Consider the following 16,979-nt stretch of genomic DNA (forward strand, 5'->3'; position numbering starts at 1 on the left):
AAGAACACACATTCTGTAGTGTTATATAAAAGTTTGTATTTCACACTGGGTACAGCAGGGAAACAAAATCCACCATGATGTGTATCCAAAAATGAACTATAACTGGAGAGGCTCTGGCTGTGACTGTCCAGCAGTGTAAAGTAGTAAACAGAACTCCAAAACTGCCAAACAGCAGTAAGATTTCAATTAGAGGATAGCCGGTACATCACTTGAAGCCCGAGTGCAACAAAGAAGGGGCCCCAGTACATAAGGCTTGACACACCAGCTTGTTTGTAGCAGCACAGAAGTGCCACACCGACGGCTGTTCCGACCAGAAGCACACTAGTTCTTTATTTCGCACGCACACTGTCAACAATTCTCAGGACGTGAACCTTGAGACAGTGTCTAGCATTGCCATCTGCATCTGAAGCACCATGTGGCCGGGGCAGTTCCGCATGTGATGGGCCAGCACACGACCAAACAGCTCTGCCTCGTCTTCGGGCTGCTGTTGTACGGCATCATCTTCGACTGTGGGTCTTGTCCTCTTTCTTGATGACACACACGTGACCTGCGGGTCACTCGACCGGCTCGGTGAGCAACTGCTAATGCTGTAGACGTCCTCTCTCCCCTGCACTTTCTTGGGCACCTCTTTCCTTCCTTCAGCCCTCACCACTTCCGCCACAGCTTTGGGTGTCACTTCGTTCAGAACTTTCACGATAGCTGCTTCTTCCGCCAGGAACGCTTGAGCATCTCTGGTTGTGCAGGCTCCGAAACCTGATGTGAGAAAAATTTCAGAGTGCATGAGTGCACTATGATCAGTGCCCACCAAGTCAACACTATTCCTCAAGGACACAGACAACTGATACTTGTTAGAAACTCACAGAAAGCTATGATGATACACCTCCAGTTACTTCTTGCAGGCATCATCATAGACTTAACTTTCCAATTACTACTTCAGCCCTTTGAATTAAAGCTGCCATCACCTCCCCTAATCACTCCCCTATCCTGAGTCAACCACAAGGACTGCTTCCTGTTGAACTTTCTGGTCTCATTAATCCACCTAGTACTCAATGGCCATGTTTGAGTATTGCTTCTGTCCTCGTATACTCCACCTGCTGCTCATACTGTACCCATCACATGCCCTGTTTAAACTGTGATGCCTATTGTTTGTTCTTTTGTCACCCTTTAGTCTAGCCTACCCAGGCTTCTTGTGAAAGGGCATCATACAACCCCAAGTTTCTGTCTCATAGGTGAGCCCCAGAAGGAGACACTGGCTGCAGCAATTTTCTTTTTAGGCCAAACATAAGCTGTTCCAACACGCACACCAGGACACATTCCCACACCTCATCCCACGCTAATTTTTGGCCCGACTTCCCTCAACGTTCTTGACTTATATTGATTGTTAGTCTTAAAGGGCTGGTGAAGAGCTTTTCAAAAAAATTTTGTTGGGGGCATTACTTTATGGTTTTCTTGACGCTGAATTCGAAAAACATGTTTATTTTACGTGTAAATACACCCAAACCATCTTTTTTCGTCAAAATAAACGACGCCTGCCCGGCGGCGCGGTCAGAGCGCTGGCTGCCTTTCAGGATTGGCCGGCTGCAGATGACGTCATATTCGGAAGTGCCGGCGCTGCCGTGACCGCTCGGCCTGAAGATCTCATCGATCTCATTCTGTTCCCGTTCAGATACGGGCCAGAAGGACCTATGGTGAATGGAGGGTTCACACAATCTTTCCTTAGAATATGAGAGCCTGAGGGAAGTATAAGCGCAACAAGCTCGCTCGCGGCGAGCTTGAGAAAGAGGTTCTCCCCCGACGACTCATGGCCGACTTATGCTTCTCGGGTGGAGGGAAGTTGTGCAGATATTGGTTCGCCGCTTTTACCACCAGCGCTAGTCACAACTCCTGGCACATTTTTTCGACACACCATCATCCCCTTCTTCGCATGTGCGACTTTGTTTTTGCATTCGGGCAGCCTGCGTTGCGTACAAGCAGCAGCTAGCGAGCGGCCGGTGGCTGCGTCGCGCGGAGGTGCTGGTGCCGGGTCGCTGCGCGGCCGGTCAGCGGAACGTGTCAGTGCTGCACAAACTCAGTTTTAGAATAGGAGAACCGAACTGTTGTGGTCACCCGAAAGGTAGCGGAACCAAAACGCAGCACACTTGTCGCCGACGAACTTTAGAAAAACACCTTCCCGAACAGCTCCAACCAGCTTCGGTTGCACGGATCGCCTCAGAGGTTGGGAACTTTATGCTTAGCACCGAAACACATATTTGGTCTCTGCTACCTCTACAATCGCGAATGACTATCCTTAAAACAGTTTCTCACCGCACTATCATCCCATTTCTCGCGTGCGAACCTTATTTCCACGTTGATAGTCATTCTAGCCTTCGGTGCTATGTTCATTCTTGCGCGCAGGTAACGCCATCCGTCGGCCTCTCGCCGCATCTCGTGCTCGGGCAGGTTGCTGCCGACGACGCGCTGCGCGACCGGTCGGCGCTCCGCATCGCGATACAAATTCGAACACCTCTTTCAAAATCACCTTGGATGACAATCCCTAGCACATTTTTTCACCACACTATTCATCCACTCTCTCGCACGTTCACTTGCTTTTGGCGACGGCCTTGATTCTGGCCGGCAGCGAAGAGCGGTCGCTGCCGCGGCATGCATGGTGCGTGCGAGCCGTTTCGTGCGCCGTACGGGAATGCACGACCGGCGAGTGTGCGGAGCGCTTACGCGCGCAGAAAACGCTTCATGCTTTCAGCTTGCTTGATTTCTTCTTAAAATCTAGCTACTCAGCTCAGTTTCCGTCACAGCCAACAACGTCGATCGGCAAAACGAGCAAGAAGTTAGCGAAGCCCTGAGCGCTGCGGTCCCACGAATTTTTTAATCCTCTTATAATAATGGGTCAGGAACTAGGGGTACCTGCATATTTGTTCGAGCCAGTCTCTTCGCGTATGAAGCACAGAGCACCCGACGACACGGCCGGCCCTGCGACTACTCGTGAAGGCAATGTAGTAGCCACGGGCGCTCGGGTAGGAAATCTCTGGTATCTAGGAGTCGCTTTAGGGAAGCACACAGTAACATTACGGTTGAAAATCGACGCGGTAGCAACTCTACACAATTGAGATTAATAAAGGGCACATTGCACGTCTGCTTAATTCGGAACTTCGCTGAGAAAACTGGGACACAAGGAAGCGGCGGCGCACGCCGCTGGCCGTCTTCCGAATGTGACGCTACTTCCGGTCGCTGCCTCTCGGTTTCTCGCTCTTCCGGCGGCACAGCCGCGAGCGGTGGGCGGGGCGTCGGGTCAAATTTATCGACGAATATCTCAGTCCCCAAGCGAGATATGACAAACATTTTTTTACAGTAATAAACTATCCAACATACTAATTGTAAAAAACAAACATTTACCCACTTTCAAAACCACTTCACCAGCCCTTTAAGTTACCACACTCTCTTGTGCCTCCTCTAATACGTTCTAACTAAGGTGCTGCTCGATCTCTCGGTACCACTTCACAACTCACTCATCTAGCACTTCAAAAAATGCCTAAAGAAACCCACTACTTCTAATACCTCTCCAAATATTTGGCAGAAAGAAAAATTACGCACCGAAATGCAGCCTTAGCTTGAAATTCCTAAGTGCATAAAACTTGGAAGCAATCCTAAATTGTCTCTGCAGTAAATCACTTCACGGCGGGGGTTTTTTTGGGGGTGGAAGCGCAAAACTGCTGCCACACAAAAAGCAGCACAAAAGTCATAACAGGTTATACTCGGTTACAACTCAACAACGGCACCACCTCATGTAGTGTAATACTCCGCCAAAGCGCCGGACCCGTGACATCAGTGCGCGCGCGTTTTGAAAGGGGTTTGCTATGAATGCGTGATATCGTCTGCCTTGTCTCACGCAGTTTGTTTGTCGTCACTGGAGTCGTTTATAAGCATATTAAGTCCACAAAATCACGGGAACGGCTCACGCCATGTTCAAAATATTCCCAGTAACGCCCTACTTGCAACGCGCGGAGAAACATCCGGCTACGGTGATAAGGCACAGCGGCAACTTCCGGTGTCGTTCTTAAGTTGTCACCGAGTATAGTAAATGCCTTTCACGGCAGCCTACAGCAGATGCCCTACTGACATCACCTTCGATTGCATAATGAAGCAGTTTTCAGCTAAAACGTCGAGGTGGTGACCACCAATTTATACAGGAACGCTATTCTTCAGCTTCCCAACAGCCCCTATTTGCAAACTGTGAGCTGCCTCCTCGTCTCGATAACAGGAAGGCTACCACTTTTGTTACAACAGAGTGAATATGCTTAGAATACATTGTCCACAGCAGCTACGCAGGTCACCTCACCCCCCTGGCTCTTCAAGGCTTCCATGACTGCTCTTGTTTGCACTCAGGCATAAGAATTTCTGTATTAAACGTGAAATACAAAGTTTAACAGCATGAATGGTACCAATTCTGGTATTTGGACTATACTATATTTACAACACACCTGTCGACATAAATGTCATCCCTTGTTGAGCAGTTCTTTCCGAACCCTGTCGATTTACCTTGGCTGATAGAAACACAATGCACCACACGGTTGCTTTAGTGTCATTTTCAACCCTTTGAGGGTTTCCGCTGTATATGCACGGCACTGGTTTTCCATCAGCAAGGTCTTTGCTGTACGGGTACAGTTTCGACCCTCCGTTTGTAATTTCGCGCCATGATGACGATGCATGCTTGCTCGGAGGTGCTGTCACCTCCTAGGACTTACAAGAAGCATTTGAAACTTGATTGTGCTACTTTCTTGCGGAGATAAACAGAACTCTCTAGCTTCAGCACATGACGCGGTCTGTGTCAACGCCCTTCCGTGGTTTGTTTTGCCGCGTGATTGCAAAGCAGGTGCGCGAAACTTGATTTTTATCTTTATCGGCACTCCCTCAGGGGCGGCAAAAGTCAATTTCCATCTATATTGGCACTGCTAGTAGCTTATCACCACCTGGGAAAGTTAAAAAAAAAAAAAAAAACCGACCCTCAAAGGGTTAAACAACTTGCACACAACAGACTAAGTTTTGCAGACTCTCAATTATAGGCATCCACTTTTTTTTTAAATCCTGTAACGATTAAAGCAAGGAATGTGACTGGAATCCACAAAATGTGGTACTAATTATTTGACTCTTCAGCACCCACTTTGCATGTATTATAATTAGGCTGCTTTTTTCCCTCGGGTTCTGGTGCCTCGAAAGGCCAACAAGCAGCACCAAACCGACGCTTCCGGAGAGAGCACTGGCCCCATGCTTCCTGCTTTGTCTGGCCTTTGTCTGACAAGCAAGTAAGGAGCACATGCAGAAACACCGACCTTTACGTTCTTCACCCTCTCCACTAGAGATAGACATGGGTCCTTTGCTGCCAATATCTTCTGGCACGCCACCACCCAACTTGAACAGCAGATTAGAAGCAAAGGTCCTGTAAGGAAGACAAGGCACCCATTGTATGCTATCAATCTAGGTTGCTGCACCTCCATATGGACACCCACACTGCATGGTGTGCAATTTAATGCATTTTTTACATCACTAAATCGCAGCATTCACATGACTGCCGTTGATGCATGCGAATAATAAGTACATGCCCCAGCCACCAGTACAAGGCATGAAAGCCGAGAAACGTGTGTCATATGCACCAATTTTTGAAAAATACAAGACTCCAACAAGTTATCTCACGCAGCCACAAAGTCAAGCTGAAAAAAGCAGCTGGTGACAACGGATGTGCCCAACATATACACAGTACTTGCACCTCACTACCACATTCTTCCCTTTTCAATGTACCAGATGACAATGTACTTTGCCACAAAGCCATCAACAACACCCATACACAGGGCATAAAAAAAAATACTTTACAAGATTTTGCCTCGTCCTCAGCAATAAGCATACGTAGCACTGGAAGCATTACACAGGCGTTAAAGTGAAAATGAAATGACTTCCTTTGTTCCTTTGGTGTGAGTACAACGGCGTCTCACCCTGCTCTCCACTGATGTGATAAGCGAGATTGAGGGTGAAGACGCACATGTAAAAACCTTTGCTAGAATCTCCTCCAGTAATGCTTCTAGTGCAAAGAAAAATTTATGAAGGGCAATCATTTCTTGTGCAATCAGGCTTGTGAAGACAGTGACCAGAACCAGTACTTGCAAGAGACACCAGCAGCATGCTTTGCAGGCAAGAGACGTCACAACCAAAGTTCAGCAGCACAAATCGTGCTCATGGATCGTTCCCACATAAAAATTTTGGCTAATATAGTGGTAAGGTGCACGTACTTGCCATTTTCTTTGAAGCCGCGAGCTTGTTGCACAAGCTGCCATTCAGGTGCCGTCCTCTTCCTTGTGTACCCGCACCGCCACAAAGATGCCGTTAAAAGGACTACTCTCTGAACGCAGTGCAACCGCCAACACAATTCTACAACGTAGAGTAGAAGGGTAAAAACCAAGTAGAGAAGTGTAAAATGTTGTTACAGTAATCCCTGTAATGGCCGTGAAACAAGATGCCAGCAAGCGTAACTGAAGGCGCAGGGTCTCAGGCGACAAAATAATGCTGACGCACTTTGAATGTATACACTGAACACGGAAGGTCACATTTTAAGTTGCCTACTACGCTGCATACCCTGTTCTGAAGTACTACGACTTCTGCTATTGTGGAACATTTACAAGGAGCCAACAATGCACGTATGAATGAGACTGAAGCAAGGAGGACAGCGGAAATGCCGCATTGACGTTTCACCAAATACTATAACAACAAGAGGTCCCTTAGCACCTTGCATATGAAAACAAGTGACACAGCGAAATACTTAATGACAATCTTAGGCACTATGGGTCTCGGACTACAATTAGTGCCACTATATCGCACAGCAACAAGTGGCTTTAAAAATGCAACAGTCTTATCTGAGAACCTGACACGCCCAACAGTCTTAGATGTCTAATGTTCACAATTATTTAACACTGTAGTTTAACATTTTGGCGCCACTCTTGAAGCTTCCCATTTTAAGGGCGAAGCCCCTTAGGGGCTCGGGCTGTCGGCGTCGGCGTCGCAGTAAGTACTAAAACACCAGTACACTTGTTTTCCAACACTTCACGTTAGAATGTAATGCGTACTAAAAGAATACTCCGGGACACTCCAATGCCTCGAGCTAGAATGCTTTGTGCTTCAAGCAAAGCTGTATACCTCTACCCCCTAACGGTTTCATCTCCGTGGGAAAAAACAGCAAGGCGCCAAGAATACACTAGTAATACACTGCATGCTTCGCCCCTCACCAGGTTTCCCGTTAGTGGATATGCCCCGGGATTTTTCTTTTTCTTGTGTTCCTATAGCCTTTACAAATATTTTGCAGTCCTGTTCAGAATGTAGCATTTAATAAACTGAAGCTGTAACTAACAATGAACACACCCAAAGAAGCAAAACTGTGTATGCTGCATCATTACCATTTTTGATTTCTGAAGCTGCACTGTCCTACACCTCCCTTTGTCTAGGCTTAAAACAAAATGGGTGTCACAACTCAAAACAGTTCATTTCGCTTGTTATTTGAAGAAAGGCCCTGAAAACTAAGCATCTGTGCCAGAAAAGCTAACCTTGGACAAAAAAAAAAAAGAAGGCAATTTCAAACTCGGTAAAAAAAAAAAAAGGTGGGGTGTGGGGGTGGGGGTGGGGAGGAGATCGGATATGAAGAAAACTGGTTATGCCCAACTTTTTAGGTTAAGATAGCAGAGCAGGCTGTTAGGAAGAAGCAGAGAAACATGGTCCTAAGCAACTCTGGCTGCTTGCATTTAGTAGTGATACTCTTTTTAAACCCCATTACACCAGCTGATAGCCCTTTCTTTCTAGCCTTTAAACAAATTCTACGTTTCGTGTCTCCATCCTTTGCTTTGTGTTGTTCTACTGCTGTTTTAAAATTTCCAACAGCAGTCCGCTGTACTTTCAATACAAGGTCTTCATTTATGTTTATGGCCTATTACGACCGAACAACAGTCAGGCTATAAAGTGCACACAACAATGGATCATCCTAGATAAATTTATACAGCCAGACATTCCTCAAAGAGATGCTGAATTGATTTTTTTAAACATCATTTAACAACATGACAAGCTTAAATTCTAGAATATGTTGGCACCGAACGTGAAACACTCCAGGCGAAACAAAATGAAAAGTGGTATGACCATAACATAACACCAAAAGTGCCAGTGTAATAGTGTAATAGTCAAATATTAAAACCTCTCCCATATCTACCCTACTGATTCCCATGAATGGCACATATACTGAGAGACTCAGTATTACAACAGAAAATATGCCACTGGCAAGTTAAGCTTACCACACATGAAAAAAATACACATCAGTATGGACCCAGGATGTTGTAAGCACCTGGAACAACTTTGCCCATTGTTTTAATAAATGCAGATGAAACATGTACAACTATGCATGCCACCAACGAATGAGCACATTCCAGCCTAAATGACACTATTCAAGGCTTCGCATTGATATATGTTTACAAGAAATTACCCAAGGTTTCTTGGTGTCTCAAAAGTTTGGACCTTGCATTCAGTGTTTAAACTGTCACGAGCGATTAAGGGTACTTCTCTATCACAGCGGCTGGGAATCCGTCCCTTCCACCAGATTGCTTGGCTTCCGGCTTCAATCTGTGCTTTATCTGTACCCTATTTAAATCCTCCCTACTCTGTGCCTGTTTTGGTTCTGTCAACTTTTATATGCCCCTACACTCTCTTTAAAAAATGTGGCAGTTTAGGATGGGTGCAGAAATCAGTTTTACAACTAATGATGCAGCACGGGTGATTATTTCCCACCACGCAGACACACAGCCAATATCTGGTACCCCTGGATATACACTGTTATTAAACTCAAGTTCCAGCTGTCAAAAAACGTGCAAAAGCCTGTAGTGTTGTCATATTAGAACAAAGTCAAAGACACAGAGTTTAGCAAGAGATTGGTTTATTCCTGCAAACTTCATCACTGGGACATAGGTTTCTATTTCTCGTGAGACCTTGCACTCTTTTCAACACCGTGATACTGATACAGCTTTTCAACAGGAAACTCACATCCAGCTGCTTTTGTTTTACATGTGACATTGCTAACAAAAGATAATGGTAACTTTTCTACACAAAGAACGGCAGGAGCCGAAAAAAAACACACAGTAGAGACAGCATCATCAGCCGTGGAAAGTTAACTAATTGTTTGCAAATTATACACTGAGGGAATCATGGGGACCCACGATCCTGATTTTGGGTTTGTCACTGGGAAGAGTTCATCGCACAATTGAGCACAGCTAGCAGGTGACTTGCCCAGCACATGGCACCAAGCAGGGGGGCTACTACATTAAAGCATACCTCTTTCCACTGATAAGGTTCAGACTGGCCCCATCAGGTGGCATACTCCATCCATGCGAGCAGGCTCAAACTAGCGGACCCAAGATTGTGAGGCAGTGATGAAGGCCCATCTCAGGCCAGGGTAAACTCTGCCACGAGCTGTCTTTGACTCAAATTTGCCTCAAATATTTGGCTCGAGTACTACCCCCCGCCCGCTCTACCAACTAAATGCATTCCTTTTCCACCATCGAAAAATGTTTCTGAATGTCCTGAGGTGCACTACACAGGTGGACTGTGGGTTCCCTTCGAGCAAACAGGGGGCAAGTGCACAACACTGAGTCCAATGTCAGAAATGTGCAAGGTTTGCGACTGTACCTATCGCTCATAAAGGTCATGATGCAACTGCAACAGAGGGTCGATTGTGTGACACCACCTTGCAAAAACTGTCGGAACCTGCCTGCTGCCTTGGAAAATACTCCACCACGTGCATGCACAGCTGTGTATACAACAGGCATTTCCATTTCTCACCTTCATAAAAACGGCAGCCACTGCGTCCTGGTTGTAAGCAAACATTTTTGCCGCTCTAAACCAGGGGTCAGACAGCCTGTGCAAGCTCAGGATACTCTACACGGGAGCAAAAAGCAAACTCACTTGACAGGCTGTGGCGCTTGCAGCTTAATCACGAGGCCCGTAGGTTGCGATGTCCCTGTACCGTTTTCTGGACGTTCCGTCTTGATCTGCTGTCCACCAAAGCCATGGGAAGAATTGCTGTTGGAGTTGTCTTGTGGTTCAGCCTTCACATTCACTCCACCAGATGCCTGTTGACTGGCTGTACCTGAGAATAAGAAAGTTGGCACGTGGTAGTGTTGACATGATTCTTGGCCCGACAGAGCAAACATAAGAGCATCTAAAGAGAATATGCCATAATTAACGAATTCGAATGTTTATTCTACATTAACTCGGGGTTAATATTGGTTGAAAGACACGAGCGAGGTATCATTAAGAGGCGCTGACATGAGGAGCTGAGCAACAAGGGAAGTTTTCTGTTTGCGACTGATGCGACGAGCGCCAGCAGTATATCACCTTTATGGGCAACAGCATTACGCAACAAGATTGGGCTGTAACAAGAACTCTATGTTAAAAACTTTTGTTGCGCCACTAGGTTTTCGCCCAATACAAAAATTCATTTGCTACCCGGAAATCATAATTATGTGATCCCCAACAGCTGTCGCTATACGGTTACACTGGTAGCAGAGGCTCTTCGTCACGTCATTTTGTCGTGTGACAAATGTCACTGGCAAAAACATCACTTCATGTGCTTATGCCTTAATTGGCTTGGAGAGTGACTGGTGACGTCAGATAATAAGAAAACGACGCAAATTCAGGCTTTGAAATGCAGATACTAGTCCAGCAGAAACTATATTCATCTAAAGGACACGCACAGGAATTTACCTTTCACGTTTTGCAATCGCTGAAAGTGCTCCAGGAAGCTTCCATCATTTTTGAAGTTGTTCACCTTTCCCGCCAAGAGGGCATCAGAAGTTGGGATAATCGGGACAGGGGTTGGAGGCAGATCGAATCTCCTGCGCAGCGGAAGCAAACATCGAAGTCAAGCACAACAAAAAGCTCACAGCGCATAAATAAACTGCGCTTCATTTCACCACGGCGAAATTATAGGCTCTGCCCTTTTCAAAAACTATCCGCGTTGAGTGTCAGAAGCGGCTGGGATGAAACGGACGCCGTAATAAGCAGGGCCGCTGTGCTGCCTCTGTTACAGCTGTACCAACGAGGCGTTTGTGAAGCGGACAAAACTCGGAATTCCGCCACAGATCGCGCTGCTATAGACAACTAGTCCGCTACTTACGACTTGTGTGGTAGCGGCGTCTGCGCTTTCCGAGAAGGGCCAGCGCTTAAGCCTACGGCAGTGCTCTGTGCCTTCGCTTTCTCAGCGAGCTTTGCCTCGATCTCACGTTTCTTCTGCTGGATCAGAAGCTCCTGCTTGGCGACCGCTGATCCACCTTTGGCCAGTTCCTTAAGCTTGTTTTCTAGTATCTGGTTGTAGATTGACATCGCTATTATTAAGACATGTAGCACTGAAGTAGCGCAGCACGACCAACAAAATTTTTACTGTTTTTACGACGATGAAATCAACGATACAAAAACAACGGAGACAATCAGGGTTACCAGACTTGCGTTTCCAAAGTCCGCCAAAGCGCATCGTTTGTCAAAATAGTAGAATTCTGGCGAGAATTAATTATCAAAATATGTTGAGATTGACACAAATTTTATTTTACCTTTTTTATCTGAGGACATTAGTAGCTTAAAGGTATTAATAGAACGTCTTCTGCAAGGAGACAGCCGGTGTTCTGCCAGTTCTGCTCCCGCAAAACCAAGTGTTTATGCGCAATCTGACCTGGATTTAAAAGTGTACTAAAATATTACGCAGTGTGCTCACTGAACCCAGCGCAAATGTATTAGTATGCAGCTATGTGTACCGGCAAAGTGTCGCCGTCGAGGTTGAAAGGGAGCGGAAGCACGTGGTAGCATGGTCAGGCATGGTGACGCTCGAAGAAAGTTGTTCTGGTTGCTCTCTCTCTCGTCGTGCGTTGCAAACTTGTGCTTTTCAGCTTGAAATTATTCAGAGGTGTCAGAGGCTGGCAAAAATAACTGAATTACCGGAAGTACGCTTTTAAAGGAGTACTGACACGAAATTTCAAAGCTGAGATAACTATGTAAAACGCTTCCTTTTTATCAGGAGATATCTCCCAGCAAGTTTCAACAGCAACCGTTCAGCGAAACATATTTAAAATCCATTTTAATCTTCGCCCGCACGAGAAAGCCCAGAGCGGGCCGACGTGACATCATCTGCTACGTGCCCCAAACTGCCGACGTCGGGGCTCCCGTGACGAAGCTGACGCGCTGGCTGTGGTTGGCGCGCGCTGCTCGGGCGTGTGTACACGTCATGGTTTTGGGACTGACGTCATGCTGCCCGGGCCTGTGGGGACGGCGAAGACCTCGGCCGGTCTGGGCGCGCGCGTGCGCTCGCTCCCGCGCGCTTCGAGAGAGGCAGCGATACGGCAAGAATGGTGACGCTATGTCATACATGCTGTCATGGCGGCCGCTCGGCGTTTTTTTTGTCGAAACCGAAACTGGCACGAATAAACGACGCCGTAAATGAATGTTTACGCTGCGCTCGACCGTCTAATCTGTCATTCAATGATTAGTGGGCTGGTAGGCACGCATAGCAGCGAAAAAAACGTAACATAAAAATTTCGTGTCAGTACTCCTTTAATGCACTAAAGAGGCACTTAGAGAGTGATTGGTGACGTCAAATAACGAGAAAACGACGCAAATACAGGCTTTCAAACGCAGATACTAGTCCAGCAGAAAATATATTCATCTATAGGACACGCACAGGAATTTACCGTGCCTCATGGATGAAAGCAGTGAGGCAAACGGCGGCAAATGCCATTCGCCTAATCCGCCATATTGCGCCAAAAGCGGGTGGTGCAAGAACTGAGCTCGCTCGGAGGCTCGCTCACTCGGAAGAGGGTGACGAAGCGAGCTGAACTCGCTCGCACGAAGAGGCTTCGTCAGCCTCTTCCGAGCGAGCCTCATCCGAGCGAGAAGAGGCTGACGAAGCCTCTTCGTCCAGATCCAAAATCTGGACGAAGAGGCTTCGAGCAAGGTGAGCCGAGTACTAGTAGAAAGATAGCGAAAGTATATGATCAAAATATTTTACGAGATGGGAAGCTGTTTCAAAGTACAAGGGATGGCTAGCAGCCAGTAAAAAAAGGGCCCCTGTACTTCTACTGTAAATCATGCAACGCTTATTGCAAAGGTGGAAATTAGGAAATCGACCGCCACCTCGCAAGCTCCAAGCACAGGAACAGTGCGGCAAGCTTGCAATCGATCCGCACGCTGATGCCTGGAGTGAGTGGGCAAAGTCAATTAGACAAACCTGTCAAAGAGGCGGAAATCCGGCTTGCAGCGTTCATCACAGAGCATAACCTGCCATTTAATACCATGGGGCACTTAGTTGACGTTATCAAGGAAGCATGTGATGATTCGCAAATTGCAAAGAATGTAAGTTGTGACCGGGAGAAGTGCACTGCCATCGTAAAAAAAATGTTCGTGGAGAGCAGAGTCGCCAAGACATCTGTGAACCCTTGCGCAAACAGAAGTTCCCTCTTCTTGTCGACGAATCTTGATCGGTTTTGCGGCGGACGGCGCAAACGTGATGATGGGGTCTCATCATTCCGTCGCATCGATGATACAAGTACAAATACCAGGCATTCATCCGAGATTGCCTCTGCATACGTCCACTCCCGCGCAACATGCACCCAGTGCATCACGCGGAGCGCAGGTGCCAGCGCGCCCGTGCCCTTTCAGATAAATACCCCATCTCCCCCACCACCGTGTATGTAGACGCCGCGGAGTACCGACACGCGGAAGCATTTGCTCTCGCAGTGGTCACTCACCCCAACTCTCCCCCAGTCACTTCCCTTACCGTACGGGCGCCTTACCCCGCAACGGCGGAAGAGGCGGCAATAGCCCTGGCCCTTATCACTAGGCCGCAACCACACATTATAATCACTGATTCGAAGACGGCCGTTCAAGACTTTATTCGCGGTAGCATTTCAGCTACGGCACTCAAAATTATCCTCCAAAATCCCCCTCATCAACCAGTCGACATCGTCTGGACTCCGGCCCACACTGGGGTGGGAGGCAACGAGGCGGCCCACAAAGCAGCACGAGAACTCACCAGCCGTGCTGGGCTCGCTCCTGCTCCCTACCATGGTGCTCGGACGGCCCGCGATCGACTGCTCTCGTACCAAGAGGTCACGGAGCATTACCGCCTCTCCCGCCGCCGCTATCCCCCTGCCCACACATCCCTCACCAACGATCAGGAGCGCCTATGGCGACTCCTTCAGACAAACTCCCTCGCCAGTCGGTCCCTCCTCCACAAGATCTATCCCTCTGAGTTCCCTTCACCCAACTGTCCCCTCTGTTACTCCCTGGACACTCTAACCCACGCCATGTGAGCCTGCCCTCTTAACCCACTCCCCCCCATCTCCAGCGTCGAGCAGTGGGAGGACGCGCTGGGCAGCTCGAGACCGGGGGTGCAGCTACTTCTGGTTGACCGAGCTGCCACCCACCGTCACCGCCAGCCTTCGGCCGGCAGCCACCACGCGTTCCTAGCCAACTTGCTTGGAAAATAAAGTGATTTCTCTCTCTCTCTCTCTCTCTCTCTCTCTCTCTCTCTCTCTCTCTCTCTCTCTCTCTCATTACCCAGACAATACACAAAATACTCAGAACGTCCTCAATTGGCAAAAACATCCTCACGTTTCCTTCAACGCCCTCAGGATATGTTCCCCCAAATGAACTCAAAAGGTTCTTTAAATGACGTACTCAGTATACGTCCTCAAAATATTAGCCGTAAAGTTTTGTGTTCTTTTCTTTGGCCTCTTGTGAGACGCTGCTTGTTTCGTCTGCGATATTTTGCGCTTTTTTCGCGTTCAACCTACAGGACACCGCTTTTGTTCGAGGGGTGATGGACGGGGACCCCCAGGAGGAACCGTGCGACGTCGATCCGCCGGCGGGCACCTCCTCCAGGAAGCGCGCCAGCCTCCCAGCTGACGCGGACAGTGAGGACACCGAGCTCTACTCGGCGCCCAGTGACGAGGACTCCGACGATGGGTTTCAACTGTACCTGGGGAAAAAGGCGAAAAGAAGGCTCCTCACGGCTTCTTCGCGATCGAGCACCTCGACTGTGAAACCCGTGTCTAAGCACCCTGTGCACACGATACTGTTCGTGCCAGAGGCCAAGACGGACAATTTGAGGCTACTCAACAAGCAAGCAGTCTCCGCTTTCCTCGAAGCTACTGTTCCTGGTGAGGTCAAGGACGTGAGGATAAATTCCCGGCGGAACATCTTGGCGATCGACGTGGAGCATCGGAGTGCACTGGAGGTTTTGCGGAAGATCACATCACTGCAGGACATAAAAGTGCGAGCCCATGCCACTCCGTATGGAGACACGACGATAGGCGTCATTTACGACGTCGATACGTCTATCCCCGAGAAGGACCTACCAATATTGATCAAACCTGCGGGTGAAGGTATTGTCATCAGACAAGTAAGCCGCATTGGTACATCAAGGTGCCTGAAGATTGTTTTTAGGGGCGACAGCCTTCCCGCCCATGTTAAGGTGGGTCACTTCCGCCAGCCTGTCCGACCTTATGTGCCGAAACCCCTCCAGTGCTACAAGTGCATGTAGATTGGCCATGTCGCTGCAGTCTGCGGAAGCGCCACTGTATGTCACAAATGCGCTGGGCCGCACAAGGCTAGCGACTGCAGTGAAGATACCCTGAAGTGCGCCAACTGTGAGGGAACTCACGATGCCTCATCGAAGAAGTGTCCACGCATGAAGAGGGAGGTCGCTGTCTTGAAGCAGATGGTGAGGGACTACTCCACGCACAAGGAGGCTGCTGCGACGTTACGACAGCGGCGGCGTCACCGCTCTCGACGCCGGAGATCTTCAAACAAGGCTGGCCATTCCCCATCGAACGCCTCTACGCAAGCGGGTCCACCACTAGTTCAACTACTTCCACCACCGCTACCCCCGCGGCCTCCGGCACCCCCACCGTCTCCGCCGCCTCCGGCCTCGCAGGATTCGCTGAGTTGTCGCAACGAGGTACAACAAATCTCGCCGGGTGACGCGTGGCCCCCGCTGTCCCCGAGTGTACCTCCTTCTGAGCCCCAACGCTCAGTACTGAAGACAGTCACAAGATCTCCCGCCCTGGCTTCGTCTTCAGATCGGCAAGTCGTCGCGGTCCTGAGGTCCCTCATGAATGCCATTCGCACATTGCTCACCAGTCTGAATACACCTTCTGCGTTGAGTGCACTTCAGATCCTGGAGGCCCTGGATCCAGTACTTGCAAGTCTCGGATAAGCAAGGACCATGGCGAACGTACGTTCTTCATTGAGTACGGATATCAAGGAGGCTTCCATTTTTCAGTGGAACGCCAGAGGACTAATGTCGCGTATTTCAGATCTTCGCCAGTTTGTCTTTATGAAATCTATACCTATACTTGTCATTTGCGAACCGAACATATCCAAACCTATTCGGATATCTGGCTATGAACTTTTTTTATCAGCCACACAAGGGGAGCCCAGCAAAGTCGCAGTCTTCATCAGGCGTGAACTGTCCTACGTTCACCATTTTGTGCAACCTTACAGGGGTAATGAGTACGTCTGTCTTACCATCAGAAAGCGCCAGCTCACTTTCGCTCTGGTGGGTGTATACCTACACCCGACATCTCGCTTTGAACGGAAGAGGCTGGATGACATATTAAGCACAACAACGGGTCCGTGGGTAATTACCGGTGATTTCAATGCACACCACATGCTTTGGGGAAGCCCAAACACCAACAGGCGAGGTCGGAGCTTAGTAGCTTTTGCCTCAGACCATGGGCTGTGCCTACTAAACGACGGAAGCCCCACTTATTTACGTGGAACGAACTACGGCAGTTGTTTAGACTTGACGTTTGTGTCACGATGTTTATCGGCCCGTGCACAGTGGTTCCCAGACATAGAAACTCGTGGAAGCGACCACATTCCAACCTATTTAAAGATAAATGGATTACGAAGTTCCT

General features: G+C 48.4%; 2 protein-coding genes across 3 annotated transcripts in view; both read right to left on the reverse strand.

Moving 5' to 3' along the window:
* LOC144166019 (SURP and G-patch domain-containing protein 1-like) overlaps positions 1-11,448 on the reverse strand; it is a 32,546-nt gene extending 21,098 nt beyond the window's left edge. For both annotated transcript variants that reach the window (XM_077695688.1, XM_077695687.1), the window contains exons 1-3: positions 11,189-11,448; positions 10,777-10,907; positions 9,976-10,159 (exon numbers count right to left, since the gene is read on the reverse strand). In XM_077695688.1, the coding sequence (XP_077551814.1) occupies positions 9,976-10,159; positions 10,777-10,907; positions 11,189-11,394 (521 nt within the window). In that variant the 5' untranslated portion in view covers positions 11,395-11,448. The remainder of the gene's footprint in view (positions 1-9,975; positions 10,160-10,776; positions 10,908-11,188) is intronic.
* LOC144166020 (uncharacterized) lies at positions 22-6,959 on the reverse strand. Its single transcript, XM_077695689.1, has 3 exons — positions 6,276-6,959; positions 5,325-5,431; positions 22-753 (listed from the first exon to the last, which is right to left on the reverse strand). The coding sequence occupies exons 2-3, from the start codon at positions 5,359-5,361 to the stop codon at positions 359-361; spliced, it is 432 nt and encodes a 143-aa protein (XP_077551815.1). The 5' UTR covers positions 5,362-5,431; positions 6,276-6,959; the 3' UTR covers positions 22-358.
* Positions 11,449-16,979: the final 5,531 nt, after the last annotated feature.

The sequence above is a fragment of the Haemaphysalis longicornis genome, unplaced genomic scaffold (assembly GCF_048455015.1).
Source record: "Haemaphysalis longicornis isolate Haplotype H1 unplaced genomic scaffold, Haemaphysalis longicornis Haplotype H1 scaffold_156, whole genome shotgun sequence".
Taxonomy (NCBI): domain Eukaryota; kingdom Metazoa; phylum Arthropoda; class Arachnida; order Ixodida; family Ixodidae; genus Haemaphysalis; species Haemaphysalis longicornis.